This window comes from Xenopus laevis, chromosome 3S (genome assembly GCF_017654675.1).
Source record: "Xenopus laevis strain J_2021 chromosome 3S, Xenopus_laevis_v10.1, whole genome shotgun sequence".
Lineage (NCBI taxonomy): Eukaryota > Metazoa > Chordata > Amphibia > Anura > Pipidae > Xenopus > Xenopus laevis.
The window spans coordinates 47,642,586-47,662,663 of NC_054376.1; the positions used below are offsets into that span (position 1 = coordinate 47,642,586).

General features: G+C 40.2%; 1 protein-coding gene across 4 annotated transcripts in view; it reads left to right on the forward strand.

The window, feature by feature from the left end:
* crtc3.S (CREB regulated transcription coactivator 3 S homeolog) overlaps nucleotides 1-20,078 on the forward strand; it is a 75,095-nt gene that overhangs the window by 37,536 nt on the left and 17,481 nt on the right. For 3 of the 4 annotated variants that reach the window (XR_001935067.2, XM_018255373.2, XM_041588271.1), the window contains exons 4-5: nucleotides 14,307-14,368; nucleotides 18,751-18,813. Coding sequence is in view for 3 of the 4 variants with exons in the window: in XM_018255373.2 (XP_018110862.1) it covers nucleotides 14,307-14,368; nucleotides 18,751-18,813 (125 nt within the window). In the remaining variant the exon portion in view is untranslated. The remainder of the gene's footprint in view (nucleotides 1-14,306; nucleotides 14,369-18,750; nucleotides 18,814-20,078) is intronic. The other variant, XM_018255374.2, reaches the window with a different exon arrangement.

The following is a 20,078-nucleotide window of genomic DNA, read 5'->3' on the forward strand; positions in this document are numbered from 1 at the left end:
GGCAAGCCAGTTAAGCACCAGGACTCTTTCTATGGAGCCATGCTGTTGAATGGCAACATATCCCACCATACCTGTACATATCAGAATTTATGGTGCTTTTCCAGATATGCATGCTCCCCATGCCACGTGCACCAATAGACCCTCACAATGCATCCCTATACCATCACAGATGATCCTTCCCTCTTTAGCCTGGAGGACATGGGTCCATGATTTCCAAAAAAAATGTCAAACTTTGATTTGTCAGATTACAAGAGTTCTCCACTTAACCTCAGTGGAGAGCTTGGGGCCCAGAGAAGGTGGCAGCGTTTCAGGATCATTTCTATAAATGGTTTCTTCTTTGCGTAGTGGAGTTTTAACTTGCATTTGTGAATGTGGCTATGAACTGTGTTTGCAGACAATGATTTTGAGAAGTATCCCTGGTCCCATGCACTGATTTTCATTACAGAATCGTCTGTTTTTAATGCAGTACTGCCTGATGACATGAAGATTCTGGTCATCTTAAAGGAGAACTAAAGCTTAACTAAAGGAGTAGGATAGAAATGTGGTACATTATGCTGTGGGCTTCTATATGTGCCCAAGGAAACCACAGCGCTTTAGAGGGGAAGATCTCTGCCTCCAAAGATGCCCCAGTAGCTCCCCATCTTCTTTTCTGCTGATTCACTGCACATGCACTGTGCTGCTGTCACCTACTGAGCTTAGGGACCAAAGCACAAGATGCTGAATATATATATATATATATATATATATATATATATATATATTTTTTTTTATTTTTTTTTTTTTCAGCATCTTTCGGCTAGCACTCTAGCCTTTCTCAAAGTGAAAGAATGCTAGCTGAAATGTCAGTTTTTTTTGATCCAATAAACACTTGAAAACTTTTTGTAAGACCTGTGAGTGCAAGCTTCATCCTTCGTTCTACTTCTACTTTTTTGGTCTTTTTGCACCCAGGCAGAACTTAACGAGCTGTGGTGGCTTCCAGAATTATATATATATTTATTCACAACATAATATAAATGTCACAATATAAGGCTGATTAATAAATAATACAGATAATTTCTACATGGCAGCACAGAAACCAGTTCAACTAGCATCAGAATTTAATAATCAGCCCTGTAGCATCAGCTTATATTATTGGCCAACCTCATTTTTCTGCTTGATAATTTGCGAGAACCCCTAAGCTTAGCTTCTCACAGCTGCTAAGAGCCCACTGAGCATGTGAGTGTCACAGACACTGCCATTTTTAGCCACATTTATTTTTAGGGCTTAATTCTCCTTTAAATTCTTTAAATTGTTGCAATATTTGCCCCCACACAAGGTTTCAGAGTGGTGTGTCCCTGTCCATCAATCAATGATTGGAAAATCTTCCCATTTTCTTTTTATTCACATTTTACAGCGTCCCAACTTTTTTTTGAAAAGGGTTGTAATGACCCAAATAACATTCATTCCTCACATTTGCTTTGATATCTTTCTAAATATATTTCAGTGCCCTACATAGCTGTCATTGTTTATCTTTCTAAATAGGGATATTTGTATAATAAACCTATTCACGGTTTTAATATTATACAACTATTATATTATATACTTTGTATATGGTAAAGTATATTTGTATAAGTACTAAAAGAGCAAGCGCAAAAGAAGGAGCATTCTGTGCATAAAGGCAGGGGTCAGATAGGCTGAGAGCATCACTGAGAATGGTGGGAGTCATAGTTCCCCTATAGTGGTGCAGAGGGAGTTTGAGATGTAGCTGTGTATGAGTGTAAATCACTAGCAGAGTCTGTAGTGCAAGGCTTTGAAGTGTTTCTGGCAGAGACAGTGTAACATACTGTTTTTATTGTGTGCTGGGTATGAGGGAAATTATTTGCTCTGGGGAAGTTTGTGTTTCTTTTGTACAGACTTGTAAAACATGTTTGTTTAGTCACTTCTCCACCTCCAGCCAGATGCTCCCAGCACCTATGCATGCCGATTTCTGCACATCACTAGCCACAGAGCAGGCCAATACAGGGCTTGTGCATGAATATGATGTGCACTGCACAGTCTGCTTTCTTACAGACAAAAACAAAGTCTCCAGCCGGTGTTGACATAGCACTGACTGGGAGTGATATTTCTGAAGAAAAAAAAAATGAAATCTAGGCTGCCAAAGACACTCCTTGTTTGTACAGCTCGAGCTGAATCCCTGCATCACAGCTGGAGCCCTCAGTGGGAATGTATTCAGACTTCACTAAACTCTTCCTTCCTGTCTGGTAGAACGTGTGGGTGTTGGTTCTGCTGCAGCAACCTCTTCCTTTCTCAAGGGGCCCACAATGCTTTGCACAGGAAGTAAATCGCCAATATTTACTTCCTGTGTACTTCAGTTTCAAACACATTATTTGCCCTCCCCCCTGTAGGATTCAAATACTTGAAATAAAGTCTTCAATTGTGACTAATTATTATTAGTAATAATGAGATGTTAATATGATGCATGTTCATGGCACAACAGCACAATTGATTATTTAAATGTTTGTTTGTATCATGGCATATTACTTCACATTACTGAAAGATCCTTTATCTGGAAAACCACTTGTTCTAGATGAAATATATAAAGTGGAAGGTTGGATGAAATGACGCACTACTGCACTTCTCTTTCAGAGATGGCTGGAAGAAACTCAGAACCAATGTTACTGCCCTGTTTATGATATAAACCGATATTCCTGATTATTCTGTTATTTTATTCAGTTGCAGAGAGGCCCCCAAACAGCCCCCCACCAGCATCTGCCAAAATCCAGAGTCCCAGTCCAGGCCTGATAAACATTATGTGCATATAGATATATATATGGATGCACCAAATCCACTATTTTGGATTCGACTGAACCCCCGAATCCTTTGCGAAAGATTCAGTCGAATACCGAATCAAATCCGAATCCTAATTTGCATATGCAAATTGGGGCTGGGAAGGGGAAAATATTGTTTACTTCCTTGTTTTGTGACAAAAAGTCATGAGATTTCCCTCCCCACCCCTAATTTGCATATGCAAATTAGGATTCGGTTCGGCCAGGCAGAAGTATTCGGCCGAATCCTGGCCGATTCCTGAACCGAATCCTGGATTTGGTGCATCCCTAATATATATATATATATATATGGAAATTCCTTTTGCTCTGATTTAATACACTGTATTAATGGGGTAATGGTCCATCAAACTGTAGAAGGGCGCTGCAGTGTATTAATTGGACTAGTGTGATTTTATTAGTATAGAGGAGTAGTTAATTAGTTCAGATTTTAAAGTGTTAGCTCTGTACAGATGTACATGCTAAATACTTCTGATGGGTAAGTGCAGAATTCTGACTGGATGCTTCTGAAATTGCAGGCTCTTATACAAACCTAATACTAGATAACACAGTATAAACATTGACTTGTCTACCATAGATTTTATGCTTGGGAGCTGATGTCCTGTAGAACAGTCTGCCACCTCTATATAATCAAACAAATTCAAAGTAAAGAGAATCAAACATTTGACTGTTACTTTAATTAAGTAGTGCTTTAAGCATCCTGTCACATACAGCTGCTGAGAAACAAGCATTTGTATACATTTTGCAACAGGTGTCTGCCTTGTGCAGAAAAAAATAACTGTCCATTCCCATTACCAATGCTTTACCTTGTATTCGGCCGAATCCTGGCCGATTCCTGAACCGAATCCTGGATTTGGTGCATCCCTAATATATATATATATATATATATATATATATATATATATGGAAATTCCTTTTGCTCTGATTTAATACACTGTATTAATGGGGTAATGGTCCATCAAACTGTAGAAGGGCGCTGCAGTGTATTAATTGGACTAGTGTGATTTTATTAGTATAGAGGAGTAGTTAATTAGTTCAGATTTTAAAGTGTTAGCTCTGTACAGATGTACATGCTAAATACTTCTGATGGGTAAGTGCAGAATTCTGACTGGATGCTTCTGAAATTGCAGGCTCTTATACAAACCTAATACTAGATAACACAGTATAAACATTGACTTGTCTACCATAGATTTTATGCTTGGGAGCTGATGTCCTGTAGAACAGTCTGCCACCTCTATATAATCAAACAAATTCAAAGTAAAGAGAATCAAACATTTGACTGTTACTTTAATTAAGTAGTGCCTTAAGCATCCTGTCACATACAGCTGCTGAGAAACAAGCATTTTTATACATTTTGTACAGGTGTCTGCCTTGTGCAGAAAAAAATAACTGTCCATTCCCATTACCAATGCTTTACCTTGTATTAGTGAATCTTTTGCAAACAATGGTTTAGAGGAGAGGTAATTAATACTTCTGGAAATAAAAGTCTGCCTGCTGCATAATTATGACTGATCTGCTAATATATATGGGGGAGCTGGCACACTGCTTTATTTTTTTTGTTGAAGTAAGAATAAATGGCTTCCCTACAATCCAAATATAATGCCACCCCGTGCCCCATTATTAGGAATACTGGTTTATCTGATATACAGTCTGCTAATTTATGCCACTGATATTAAGCACTGAATGTGTGGAGTTATTTGTTTATTTATAGGATGGGGACTGATCAGACACGCACGTGAGTCCTCTTACTGCCCCAATGCTGACATCACGGCAGAGATAGATACTAGAGTGACTGACAAGCTTTAGGCAATTCATAGAGTTTGCCCTCTATTCTATGTGACAATGTGTCCTATTGAACCAGACTATAGCTATCCTGTAAAGATAAAAAAAATAGTAGTAGCCCTCACAATCGTCATAAGTCACAACATGTTAACCCATACAGTGCAACTGAAGCAACTGCTTTTATGAATGACAAGGTACTCTGTCTTAAAATATATTTTTTGCTGATGTTTAGCTTGCCATTTATATAGAGTAAAAGCTCTGTCATGTAACACCATACAATGAAACTAATGCTGTTGTCTTGGGCTTCAGGGACAGGGTGTGCCTGCATGACTCCTGCTGAAACCAGACTGGCTGAGATATGTGTTTGAAAGAACTAGTTCATCTTCAAAGCTTTATTTTTTAGTTTTGTGTGTTTTTTGTTTTTTTCCCCCCAAATAATACCCCTAAAATAATGTTTTGTTGTTGTTGTTTCTGTTACATTTCTGTTACATTTATTAGTCTCTTTCTCAGCAGCTTCAGCACTGATTAAGCAATCTCACTGGCTTAAAGGAGATTGAACCCTAAAAAGTGCAATCTGAGCAGCTGTTGAGAAGCTAAGCTTAGGCGCAGATCTTCCCTGCTAGAGAGAGAGTGAGAGAGTGAAATCAGTTTGTAAGTGTGCTTCCCCAGCTTAACATCAGCCAATTGGATCAAAAATTGTCAGCCACTCACAGTATACATTTGTTATTTGCAGCCAGAAAAAAATGTTGGGTAAAGAAATTCAATATAAGAAGTTACATATATAAAGGGTAATTTATACAGTAGCTGAAAGTGTGTCTGTGCTAAAATGGATGCAATTGGGTATGCCTGTTGATAGTATTCATTAAATATACTTGTGTTAAACACACTTTCACATATTTGTGCTACACACCATTGTGTCTTTTCTGCCTCTTCTATTAAACCTGTTTACGCTCAGGAAACCTGAAGCAACTGCCTCCCCTGATGTGTCAAATAGGTCAAACGGTAATGCTGATTTTTAACACAAGCACCGGAAATTGACATTCTAAGAATACTAGGTCTAATTTGCATCAAGTTCAACAAATTGTGCACACACACAAAATTGTGTGCAGTTGTGACACAATGGGGCAGATTTACTAAAGGGCGAAGTGCCAGTTGTTAGTGAAAATTTGCCATAAATCCCATCCATAGGGACATCGCCAATTTACGTAGACGCAAATTCGCTAAAGTTCAAATTTTACAGAACGTTACCTCTTACGCCAGAGTTTCCTTTGCCACCTTAGACCTGGCGAACTGAGAAGATGAAGCTACACTCTTCTCAATCTTATGTCATTGACATCATATCCTGTATGCCTCTAAAGTTGTAAAAAATGCTTGTGTATTTTTCTTTTTTTAAAGCCTAACTGCCTTCCTAATTATTAAAGATTTTTGTGTTAACAATTTTTTTAACCAATTTGTGGAGCATGCCACATTTGTTTTAGGGCGGGCTCATGTCTAGGGCTTTAGAGCATCTCTTTTGTCTTTATTTTGCTTCCTTGGAAATTTGTGGCCACTTCAAGCTTATTAACCAACATCTCTAATAAAGACATAAATACGACCTGTGTGTGCCTGCCCTATTCAAATTGACCAATTACTAACGAAGTTTCGCTTGGCAGAATTGAACACTAGCGAAATATCGCTAAGAAATGCGCAATGAGTTGCACGATTTGCACATGAGAATTGCCCTTTGCACACTTTGCTGTATTTATAAATGAAGCTTGTATGTTTACAAATACAACATATTTGTAAACATATTTATTAAATACACTAAGGTTAAGTAGAATTTGTGATGGTTGGTTTGCCTTTAAGTCAATTCAGGCTTCATTGGTACTGCTCAGTTAACTAGACAGTGTGATAACTCTAGTTTAGTGAAGTCATGCAGTCTATATTCATCATGTGTCATAATAAGGACAGATTTAGTCCTGCTTTTTAACTCCCAATCCCCACCCAGACCCTGCTCCTCTGTAGTACAAGTAGTATTTACATTCTCCATGCAATCCTCTCTCAAATGCTACCTATACAGCTGCCAACTGACATTTTAATGCAGGTATTTAGGATTGTAACAACCATAAAGCATGTGGAAAGTGAAATTAAACCTTACCAATGGTTACTTTCTGGCTGCTGACATATTACTAAATTGTATCATTGTCCACTCATTGCACCTGCTTACTGCACAATCACAGATTAGTATGTGTATGGCCTGCTCTGAGGATTTACTATGCCAAGGTAGCTGTGTTTGGTACAGCTGGAAATCTGAAGCTTTGACAGTACATAGGCTGAAAAGATTTAGGAAGAATTCCTAATTTATTTTATTTTGGTGTAGTGGTAAGTTTGCTGGCTTATAGCACTGGAATCTTTAGTCCATCCCAACCAGCAGGACACTATCTGTATTGTGTTTGGTCTACTTGAAGAAATTGATCCTTTTGGGTATATGACTGTGATAGGAAATCTCAGCTTGAAGCTGAGAGGAAAAGATGTTTACTCCATGATGGGCACATGGGCAGACTGATCTATACATACATGTACAAAATAAATAAATAAATAAAAAAAATTATATATATATATATATATATATATATATATATATATTTGTCTAAATATATGTAACACTGTTCTGGATGGAGCACACACCACTAAAAATCAGGTACCTGGGTGCTAGTAAATAAGAGCAAGAAAAGAGAGCATAGAAATCATCAGGTCTTTAAAAAGTTTAAAAATGGTTGTGCTTGAAATGATGATGATTACTATGCTCTGTTGCCTATATATTTATATATAGAGAGAGAGAGAGAGAGAGAGAGAGAGAGAGAGAGAATTTTTTTTCATCTCACAACAAGGAGGTTGTTGTTTCCATAATGCAAAGATTGATTTGATTCAGTATAACACCCTATTCCAACCAAAAATACATTTGAGTTATTACTCCCTGACAGTAAGGGACAGATTTATCAAAATGTGAGATTAGAGCTCATCGTCTAAAAACTCACCCATTTTATATTCATTACTATTTTTAGTAAGTGTATTTATCAATGGGTAAAAGTTAGCATTCACAGGAATGAACAGCAAGTGGGTGAGTTTTTCTATGGTAAACTTTTTTCTCCGGGAGTCCTTTGGCAGCACAGGGACAGATGGGTTAATGCACACTTCCCTTCAGGAGGCAGGATGGCTTTAAAGAAGTGAATTAGTGATGGTCTGCCCCTCAGATCCTCCTCTTCCCTGCATTAGCCCCTCCCCTATTAGTTTTTTGCCATCCTGCTCCCAGGAGGTAGGATGTGGGAGAGCTCGGCTCTCCAAACATCATTTTATTTTACTTTCTTTTCCTTTCTTTTATTATTTTTTTTTTTTTTTTTTTTTTATTAGGTTCTTCAGAACAAACTGCAGTGTTTCAGAGGGTGTTTTTATACCCATCTCCGCTCCACTTACTACAGCATGCTACAGCGCTGCATGGTAAGCCAAAGAACCCACAAGCTCGCAGAGTAGTTTTTCAGACATGCTGCAGCGCTGTCTTACTCTCTGCCGCTGGTTTCAGGCATGCTATAGCGCTGCCAATAACCACTACCAAAACAAAGGTATGCCTTAGCGCTGCCGCATCCACGAGTCCACAGGATGTGTTCACCTGTGTTTGAATTTCGCGCCTTCACATTTGGCGCGCCTCAAGCCAGAGCGCACTTCCGCTTTTGCCGACAGGAAGTCACTGCAGTTAATGCGCACAACGGCAAACACATACGCCATCCAGTCGCGCACAGGAACGCTGCTCAGCGTGATCGCTGTCTGTGAGGTGACGATTCCTTAGTCGGCGCTACTATTAACGAAGGGGTAGGTAGCCTTTTTCTTCTGACAAAGGCCAAAGATTCACGGGATGGTGGGCAATCCTCACTACGTGATATTTTATTTTGCAGGACACGCAACCTCAACTGATATCCCCTGCTCCTATTAATTCCCATAGCCTCTTAGCTACGGAACAAGGGGTATACCCCACAATCATTTTAATTGGAAAAATATTTTTCTGGGGCACTTATTTTCTGCACTTACTTTCTGCACTTCTTTTCTGCTAACGCTGCAATTTACACTTATACCTATTTTCCTAACTCTATGGCCTAACATGGCATCTGAGCAGTCAAAATCTCTAACTTCACTCACAGATACTGCAGAAGTGTCCAAAACCAAAGAATCCAATGGCGCAACAGCCAAAAGGTCTTATAAACGCACTAAGGACATAGAGCAAACTTCTAAGAAGCGTAAACCCTCAGCTGACTCAGAACAGTCAGTAGCTACTGGGGAGTCCAGTAATCCACCAAAACAGATTCCGGACTGGCTCCAAGCTTTTCAGTCATCAATCCTAGGCATGACTGCATCCATTGATAAATTGGCATCTATGCATACAATTCAACACACCCAGGATAGGGTACACATGACCTCAGCCACTTCTTGTCCTCCTTCACCAAGTCGGCCTGACCATTCACAGGACATATCCTCTGAGGAGGAGGGGATTCTGCAAGAAGCAGATAGTGACTGGGAAGACGAAGTTTCAGAACAATCACCGACCGCTGAACGCTCTCATAAGTCACAGACAGATGCTGTCAATGCCCTTCTATCCGACATGTTCCACTCCTTAGGCATTCAAGAAGAACACAAAGAAATCCAAACTTTGGACAAGCTTTTCGGCTCTACTCAAAAGAAACAAAGGAGTTTTCCTGTACACAGTACAATTACTGACACCATTCAAAAAGAATGGGCTAACCCAGATAAACGCTTCTCCAAGGATAAGAGATTGGACACATTATATCCCATTGAAAATTCTCAAAGGGAAAAATGGGACACTGTCCCTAAAGTAGACGCACCAGTCGCACGTCTAGCAAAAAGAACTACCATCCCACTAGAAGATGGAACTTCTTTTAAAGACCCAATGGACAGAAAAGCGGAAAACATTATGAAACACATCTTCTCATGTACGACATCAGCCTTTAAACCCACAGTAGCTTCAGCCTGTGTCACACGCACTCTAGTACTCTGGTTAGAGGAAGCGTTAACTGCAACGGACAATCCTGATTTTGACATGCACTCCCATTTATCAAAAGTTACCAATGCTGTACATTTTCTCTGCGATTCTTCCATGGACATTCTTCAATTATTAGCTAGATCATCAGCTCTATCCATAGCAGCTAGACGATCCTTATGGATGAAAACATGGAATGCAGACCCAGCATCCAAGAAAAACTTGGTTGCCCTACCATTTAAGGGAACTTCATTATTTGGACCCGAGTTAGATTCACTCATTTCCAAAATCACAGGAGGTAAGAGTAACTTCCTCCCACAAGACAGGAAGGGCAAATCACCCTTTCCACCACAAAAACGGTCCTTTCGGACATCTTCCTTTGGCCGCAGAATGCCTCAGCGTTCCCAAAATCAAAACTCATATCAGAACACATATCAAAACAGCTACCCAAGCACCTCCAAGGGATTTCGGACCAACAAGAGACCGAATTGGTCCTACCAAAAGCGTTCCTTCAAAGGAGCGCCAGACAAACCGCAAGATCAATGAAGATTACTCTCCTACGGACAGGGAAACTGCGGTAGGGGGACGCCTTTCTCTGTTCAAAGGAGTGTGGATTCGTACCACTCCAGACAAGTGGGTACACAAAGTAATTTCAGAGGGATACAAAATGCAATTCACAGCATCACCCCCTCACCGGTTTATGCGTTCCAGACCGCCAATTTCAGCGGCAGCACGGGTGACACTGCAAAAGGTCTTAGGGGACATGCTGGCCACAAAAGCCATCTTACCGGTACCACTGCAAGAAAGGAGACACGGGTTTTATTCAAACCTTTTCCTAGTCCCCAAAAAAGACGGAAAAGTAAGACCGGTATTAGACCTGAAAGCTCTGAACTGTTATCTTTACATACCAACATTCAAAATGGAATCCCTCAGGTCTGTGATCAACAATGTGGAAAAAGGAGACTTTTTCACATCCATAGATCTCACCGATGCATACCTGCACATCCCCATCCACAGAGATTACCAAAAATTTCTGCGTTTCACAATCCTCGGTGGCCACTACCAATTCCAAGCGCTACCTTTCGGACTCGCCACAGCGCCAAGAGTATTTACGAAAGTCATGGCAGCTCTAGTAGCACATGTGAGACTGCAACACCTGTACATTCTACCTTACCTCGACGATCTTCTTCTAAGATCACCATCCTTCGAAACAGCCACCTACAACACTCAAAGGTGCCTCCAAATTTTACGAGATCACGGCTGGATCATCAACCACACAAAGAGCGTGTTAAGTCCTTCTCAAACGATCATTTTCCTAGGAGCACAATTCGACTCCAGAACACACACAGTGTCCCTCACAGATCAAAAAATAAGGAAGCTGAAGGCAGCCGCGAATTATGCTATAACTCACAGACAACTGTCAGCAAGAGGAACCATGCACCTTCTAGGGCTTATGACGGCCTCCATAGAGCTCATACCATATGCCCGATTTCACATGCGCTACCTCCAACTAGAATTCCTGCAAAAGTGGGACAAGCTTCATCACAATCTCGAGGCCCGAATCAACCTGTCGCAATCTACCAGGCAATCCCTGAAGTGGTGGCTCCAAACACGAAACCTCAAGACAGGGAGGATTTGCTCGATCAAACACTGGTCCCTCGTTACCACAGACGCCAGCCTCATTGGTTGGGGTGGTGTTTACGGTCACCTCAAAGTCCAAGGCAAATGGTCACCTCCAGAAAAGAAACTGCACATCAATGTCCTCGAAATCAGGGCAATCTACCTGTCTCTATCACACTGGACTCACCTGCTCAAGCACCGACCAATCAAAATACAATCCGACAATGCCACAGCAGTTGCCTATGTCAATCATCAAGGGGGCACGCGAAGTGTGGCAGCGTGGCAGGAAGCTCAGCGGGTACTGCAATGGGCAGAAAACCATGCTTGCATCCTGTCTGCAGTTTACATACCCGGACAACTCAACTGGGAGGCAGATCTCCTCAGTCGCCATTTTTTGGATCCGGGGGAATGGTCCCTCCATCCGGAAGTTTTTCGCCAGATCACTGCATGCTGGGGAAACCCACAAATAGATTTAATGGCGTCAAGCTTCAATCATCAGCTCCCCAGATACTGCTCCAGGTACCGGGACCATCAGGCAGTCGCGTTAGATGCAATGGTAACACCATGGACGTTCGACATGGTTTACATTTTTCCACCAATTCCCATGATTCATCCGATTCTACGTCGACTGAGTCTGTTCAACACCACAGCCATTGTGATCACACCATATTGGCCCAGAAGAGCCTGGTTCTCGGATCTTCTAAATCTGTCGATCGCACCACCATGGCATCTACCTCTAAGGGAAGACCTGCTTCTCCAGGACCAGTACAGGCATCCCAACCTAAAACACCTATCACTAACGGCATGGCTCTTGAGAGCACCATCTGGAGGCGTAAGGGATTTTCGGACAGAGTGACAAAAACTCTTTTGCAAGCTCGCAAGCCGACAACGGCATCCTCTTACTACCGTATTTGGCGAACGTTTATGACTTGGTGCCAAAATCAATCGTTGTCTCACTCCACCTGCAGGTTACCTATTCTACTCGAATTTCTACAAGCAGGACTGGATAAAGGGTTGGGAGTCAATTCTCTCAAAGTCCAGGTCTCAGCCCTATCGCTGTTTTTTCAAACCCCTTTGGCTTTTCAGCAAGAAGTTAAGACCTTTTTACAGGCGGCATCCCACATAAATCCACCTTTCCGACAACCCACGCCGCCGTGGGACCTCAACCTCATACTCAAAGTACTACAAACGAAGCCATTCGAACCACTGGCCACTACCAGCCTACAACTATTGACATTGAAGGTTGTCTTTTTGGTTGCTATTGCCTCAGCCCGCCGGGTATCCGAATTGGGGGCATTGAGTCATAAACCACCTTTTTGTATTTTCCACCAAGACAAGGTAGTTCTACGTACTGTACCAACGTTTCTACCGAAAGTCAACTCTGCTTTTCACATAAACCAGGAGATAGTGTTGCCCTCCCTCTGCCCGAAACCTCAGACGGAGACTGAACGCAGGATTCACACCCTGGATGTGGCGCGGGCGCTGAAGTTCTACATTCACAGAACTACAGAGTTTCGGAAGACCGATGCACTTTTTGTTCTATATGGATCCTCTCGCAAAGGTGCAAAAGCATCCAAACACACCATCGCCAGGTGGATCAAACTTGCTATCACCAAGGCATACCAGATTCGGGGACAACCTGTTCCTTTCAGGGTCACAGCCCATTCCACACGAGCACTGAGCACGTCCTGGGCCTTATCTAACGAGGCATCAGCAGAACAGCTTTGCAAGGCGGCCACTTGGTCGTCACTCCACACATTCACAAAGTTTTACAAGTTCAATGTTTTTTCATCTTCAGACGCGGCATTCGGTCGCAAAGTTCTTCAGACAGTTATTTCTTAAAAATGTTATTGACCTGCCAGTCACTGCCATGTTAGAGCAACTTCGAGTCTAACTTCTGTTTGGTACTCCTGTCTGTTTCTTTTTTCTCTATATTCACTGCCCACCCTTCTTCTATGCTTTGGGACTAACCCATCTGTCCCTGTGCTGCCAAAGGACTCCCGGAGAAAAGGGGATTTGTATTACTCACCGATAAATCCTTTTCTCGGAGTCCTGTCAAGGCAGCACAGGGAGCCCCACCAACAAAACATAAACACAAAATTCTCTATCATTTATACTGGTCTACAGCTATGCTAAACGGAACTAATAGGGGAGGGGCTAATGCAGGGAAGAGGAGGATCTGAGGGGCAGACCATCACTAATTCACTTCTTTAAAGCCATCCTGCCTCCTGAAGGGAAGTGTGCATTAACCCATCTGTCCCTGTGCTGCCTTGACAGGACTCCGAGAAAAGGATTTATCGGTGAGTAATACAAATCCCCTTATCTCACATTTTGCCTAATCTGCCCGTTTGTCTGGGGGTAGGGGAGTGCACCTCTAGCATAAACATATGAACTGACCATGTGAACTGTTTCGAGTCTTGTTGGTAGTTTTTAGTTAGGTGCAGGTTACGTCTTGTGTCACTTATTGGTTAATATTTTTGTATGTAATCTATATGTTTAATTTACAGTATATACCCATTTATTGCACATTCTAATAACTTGTGTTCATTTCAGTTGGCTCTGTTCTTTTTAGAAAACTTAAGTTGTAAATACAAGTTACATTTGATATGATTAGCAGAATTAAAGTTAATTGTGCTTCTTTTCATAATGGGTACTTAAATTACCCGTTTCACTGCAGATTATCTAGACATACTGTTTTAACTTTTAATAACAATAAAGAAGTTATTCAGCTGTCAAACACAAATTAGTGCCAAATTAGTGCCAAAAACAAACGTGTTACATGCTCTATTCAAAACCTAAATTGGTAGAGCCACGGGCAGAACAGGAGCACTGGGGCTGTCATGTGTTTAAATGGTTATGCTGTAGTATTATTGACAATGAGGTATTCCAGCTCTGCAGCACCACTGGTTTGTAGTGGCATTTCTGCTCACTTTAAAGGAGCCCTTTACTTACTCTCTGTGCCCCTGTGCTAGGCTGTGATTCCCATAGAATTAACACTGTGATGGTGCATGCCTAGTGTATAGCTAAGTGTCCGCTTTTCCTTAACTCAAAATCACTGTGACAGTTCTCCGTATGGATCTGTTTATCTCTCTCCCCCACCTGATAATAACTGGAGAAGGTAAGTACACTGACCTTTCATTTTATCTTCTGCAATAATATTCACTGTTGTTAGTGGCTTAGTCAGCCTTAGCAAATAAATAAGATTAAGGATACAGGGGGTTGTAGTTTATAATAAAATATAAATAAATCCAGCTGGTGATCTAGGCATTTATTTGACTTCCTCAAGTGTGTCCACCTTATGTGGGGTTCCTTTAGCAACAACAATTGGCATGGTGCAAATTTGCCCAGTCACATTTGGATGAAAATACAGTAGCAAATTACTTATTGGTTGCTATAGATTAACTAGTAAAGTTCAAATTTGCCCAGTTTTGGTAAATGAGCAAGATGCCTTTATTCTCTAAAAGTTTTTATAATGCATTGACATCTTTATTTTCAAATATGTGATCACTCCTATTTGTAAGTAGGGAAATTGCATATTTCTACAAAATGCATGTGTGGGTATATATAATCTGCATGTATATGGATGCAAAGGTTTAGGTTTTAACACCTATATAAACACTGCCTACATGCAATGGCAAATGTTTACATTATAACGGATATGAAAGTAAGTCCATATTTTCACGTTTATGTATGTTTATATGTTCAGGTTTGCAAACATGCAGTGGATCCAAATCACTTTGATTATCATTTCTTTCACTAACAGCTGTTCTCGCATTCTTACAGATTTTAATCGTTTTCTAATGCCTAACATAATTTTTCTTTTGCCTCTGAGCAAATAATATTAAAGAAATCAGGGGCATATTCAGTATAACCTGCTGTGCACTTAGAGCGCCTATTGTCCTTTGTTTCCAGGTGCTGAACATGTAGCTTCGTGGATTTAGACATCTGTGTAGACATTGAGTCCTAATTTCATTGACTTTGGCCAGGGTTCTAGTTTTATTCCTAGTAAATCAAAGCCTGTCAGTACACTTGGAAAGTGTTTCTGTGTGCAGTGATGTATAGTGCAGAGGTGGCTGTGGCTTCAATTTGGCAGCTTGATGTTGACTTGAGGGAAAAATAGGGTCAGTAGGGGCTAATCTGGAGCACTGCGCGCAGCCTGAAATGTTGCAAAGAAAGAAGTTGGAAGAGCTTTCTTTATTCTTTAAAGCTAAAGGGAAGTCATGCAGAATACATTTATTACTAAAATGCTTCCACTTTACCTACAGCCTATCAGGTCTTTACAGTGGCCCCCCAAAACCTGATGTCATGGCTGCTAGATCAGACCTGCAGTCTTAAAAAAAATATATCAGATCTTAAAGGGATACTGTAATGGGAAAACATGTTTTTTTCAAAATCAGTTAATAGTGCTGCTCCAGCAGACTGCACTGAAATCCGTTTTTTAAAAGGGCAGATTTTTTTTATATTTAATTTCAAATCTGACATGGGGCTAGACATATTGTCAGTTTCCCAGGTGCCCCCAGTCATGTGACTTGTGCTCTGATAAACTTCAGTCACTCTTTACTGCTGTACTGCAAGTTGGAGTGATATCACCCCCCCCCCAGCAGCAGAACAGTGGAAAGGTAACCCGATAACAGCTCCTTGGTAGGTCTAAGAATGGCATTCAATAGTAAAAATCAATGTCCTACTGTAAATCCTTCAGTTACATTGAGTAGCAGAAATAATAACCTGTCAGGAAGCAGCTCCATCCTGAATTTCTTGCTCTTTCTGAAAGCACATGATCAGGCAAAATGACCTGAGATGGCTGCCTACACACCAATATTACAACTAAAAAAATACACTTGCTGGTTCAGGAATGAAATTTTACATGGTAGAGTGGATTATTTGTGTAAGCAGTGTAATTTAGGAATATAAACTATACTATAAAAATCATGACAGAATCCCTTTAACATGCGACATTACACTTGAATTTCTTTATAACAGGAAGGTACTTCCCCTCTATTAGGTAAAACACTGCATGGGTTCCAACAATCTTAGAAGCAAAATAGCTTTATAGTGCAAGGCAATTTCTTTTCTGCATATCTACATTAAGAAAACCGAACAGGAATTGCCACACTGAGGAATTCTGTAATGTGTGAGAGCAACAAGTAAATGTTGAAACGCAGGCAGAAGCAATATAGAGATAGGGGCTTGTTGAGTAATAAGAACTTATGTGCATTGGGATGTGATGGTTTATACCTGTGCATGAGCAATAATGCTTTTAAAGACAGTAAGTAAAAAAGCAATTCATGAGGTCAATAAATTGAGTTTGAGTCCTTACTTCAAAATCCAATTACGCCTTTGAAGAAAAGTGTTCTTACTTCTTCTCAATGTAATATATGCTATCCAAATGTTTCCTTGTGGCAGTCCCCAACGCTCGCATGTTGTTTTGGGAGATTCTATTTAATCAAATAACCAAAACATAAACAGGAATCCCCACACTCCTTATGCCTGTAAGATTTCCTGCATAATATGCCTCTCCATCCTTCCTACTTCTTTTCTCTTCATCTGTTGTTTTTTCCTCCCCACTACTCATTTACAGATTTTTTAGCACTTTCTGGTTGTTCTTTAGTCATTTTCACTCATATAGTTTTGCCCATGTTTGCACCATATTCCAGTTCTTAAGACTATTGTTTTCACTATCTTCCGCCAGTTCATGTGCTTCCCTTAGGCACACTCCTATTACCCCTCCAAGCCATCCCCAGCTTCCAGTGGCTACTCACCACTTCACAAGAACAAGTTCTGCAGAACACTTCGACCTTCTGCCTTTTTCTTTGTCTTACTGGAATCCCCTCATGTCACATTCCTGAAGTATTAATGCCTCTTATTTTATATCCATTTTTATGTTCCGCATATACCAGTTTCTGCTGCTGCCTGGTACCTTCATTGACACGATTAAGGGCCCCTTGGTGTTTTGGTTTCAAAATCTTTTTAAACATGAACCAAGTTGTGTGTGTGTATATACGTATATATAGTCAGTTCTGATCAGATATTAGATCAGTGAAGAAAACCTTTCTGAATATGGCCACTGAACACTTCCCATTATACTATGAGAATCAGTGGCATTTTGGTACTTGTCCTTCCAAACCCTCATTTGTTTTTAGGTAGATATGTGCCATAAGCCTGACTAGTCACACGGAGGAATACAATAAAATATTATTTTACAGTAAGCCCTCTGCTTTGTATATATTATGCAAAGCACCAATTTAACTATGCTTATTACCACTCTTTGTGGAAATTGGTCCTACATAGAGTTAAAATTTGAGTGAAGCCAGAAGATCCCTGCTATGACCTGGCTCTGGATGGTAAAAACCAGTGTCCCTGGCAATAAAATAATTTCCAGTGAGAGAGGTCAGTAGTGCAGCTGGTCTGGACAAATAGCTCTGTGTCCCACGCTCTGGATGCCTAGTGTCACTTGTTCCCACTGGCAACTGTGTCTTTGCCAAAGAACTTAACAGAGAAAATAAATCAACAGCAGAGAAAAGTGCTTGTAGTTTTGCATTAGTACAAAGATAGGCCCATATTTTAGCTTACAATTAAACTGATCTTTTCTATTCTGAAATGGACTGTTGGATTTTCTTGTGCAGAACATTTAAATATGAGCTCAAAATGCTTCATGCAAATAATAATAAATCTGTCACTTCAATCAAGTTAACAGTTCCTAAAGTAGTATTGCATGCTTCCTACACTCTTTCTGGCAAAAGCTACTTGTCATGAAATGTATTTTGTTTCCACTGTCTTTAGTAAGAGAGCACAGTGATACAGTGAAAAGTAAGGAGCCACTGTGTTCTTTTTGAAACATTCAGGAAAAGTAAGAAAAAGGCATGAATGGTGTTGTTACCTTGTGTAGTACATTTGTTAAATTTCTTTAAGCATATGTTGAGTGTTATAGAGGCTTTGGGCCACTGGAACTCTTCACTGATTTTTATTGAAGTTGTTATGCAGCTCAGAAGCAAAATGAGTCCTTTTGACATGCAGTATGGTAGTAATACAATGGCTGGCTTCTGTATGATAGTTGTACAATGGCTGGCTTCAGAAGGGGCAAATTGGACAAGAAAAGCAATGTTGAATATACATCCTTTTCTTTAATTGCTGGCCTTTACTGTTACTAATATGAATATCAGACTTGCTAACACTCTCCTTTCAGCACAGAAGCTTGCAATGCAGTTCATTGCATTGGAAGACCCTTCAATAACATTCTCCTCTTTGACTTCCTCTTAAAACCATTCGCCTTCAAATCAAGCACGTGGATTTAGCTTCATTGGTCATATGTGCCACACTCTTTCAGATGATTCCCATTTCACCTTCTTTATAAACTCTTCCTTCTGGTACTTTTCCTTGCCAGAACTCTTAACTTCCTGAGATCGACACAATGTGCAGATGTTCAGTCTTTTTAATGGGATTACAACTGATGTCAAACATGTCCCCTCTCCCCTTTTCCCTTCTTTACTTCTGTCTCTGAAGGCAGCAGGTTCCTTGGAACGAAGAGAAACGGCCTGGATTTAGACTTTTATCTGCTCTTAACAGGTGAATTATTTCTATCTATTGCTCAGATGGAATATCTTTGTTTTCTAGCCCATAAAGTCGCCATGTTTTTTGTAGTGTAAAAGCCAAATATTCTTTTGATATATGTATATATAAAAAATTATCCTTACATTATCTCAAAGAAAACTTGCTTTTCAATCCAGCACACTCACCTTAACCATATGCAGGCTCAAATGCCATTTAGTATGTATCATTCTGTGTGTTCTGTTCCATCTAGTGCAATGTTCAACATAAAGTTTTGAATGTAGTTGACACTCTGCATAAAATTGATAAAACTCCAAGCATTCCAGTTTCTTTAGGGCATCCTTGTATTCATTGTCATACCACATTCTGCTAGCTATCCTTGTGTGCTAGTTAATATATATAACTAATGCTTCAGAGTAGTCTGTTCGCTTCGGTTTGTTCTGAACACTAGAAGAATGATGCTGAATACCTGCTTCTTCATTTATGAAGAGGATAAAGCTTCAATAATTTTCATTCATCGAAAAGCCTTAACAAAATGTAATTTACTTGTAATGATTATGCATTTGCTGTCAAATCAAATATATTTGCTTTGTAATTAAAAAACAGGCTCTGTGGTAAATTCAGTATTTTTGCTCCAAAGGAATTATTTTAGCTATGCCCTGGATAGGAATATCTTATGTTAATGCAAATGGAGGCTTTTTGATACTTTAACCAGTTAAAGTGTTGCTCCATTTAATACTGTTTTTGTCAAGGATGACTAGATGGCTAGATATAAAGAAATAAAGAGTGTCATGTAATTCAGAGAAAAGCATACAATCTCCACCAGATACATCACTGAAGAAACTTCTTGATGGCAGCAGCTCCCCATGTTTCAGCCAATCTTTTATTGTTATGTATTTTTCATTTAACACTAAGGGGCCGATTCATGAAGCTCGAGTGAAGGATTCGAATTAAAAAAACTTCGAATTTCGAAGTGTTTTTTGGGCTACTTCGACCATCGAATGGGCTACTTCGACCTTCGACTACGACTACGAATCGAACGATTCGAAGTAAAAATCGTCCGACTATTCGACCATTCGATAGTCGAAGTACTGCCTCTTTAAAAAAAACTTCGACCCCCTACTTTGGCAGCTAAAAGCTACCGAAGTCAATGTTAGCCTATGGGGAAGGTCCCCATAGGCTTGCCTAAGTTTTTTTGATCGAAGGATATTCCTTCGATCGTTGGATTAAAATCCTTCGAATCGTTCGATTCAAAGGATTTAATCGTTTGATCGAAGGAATAA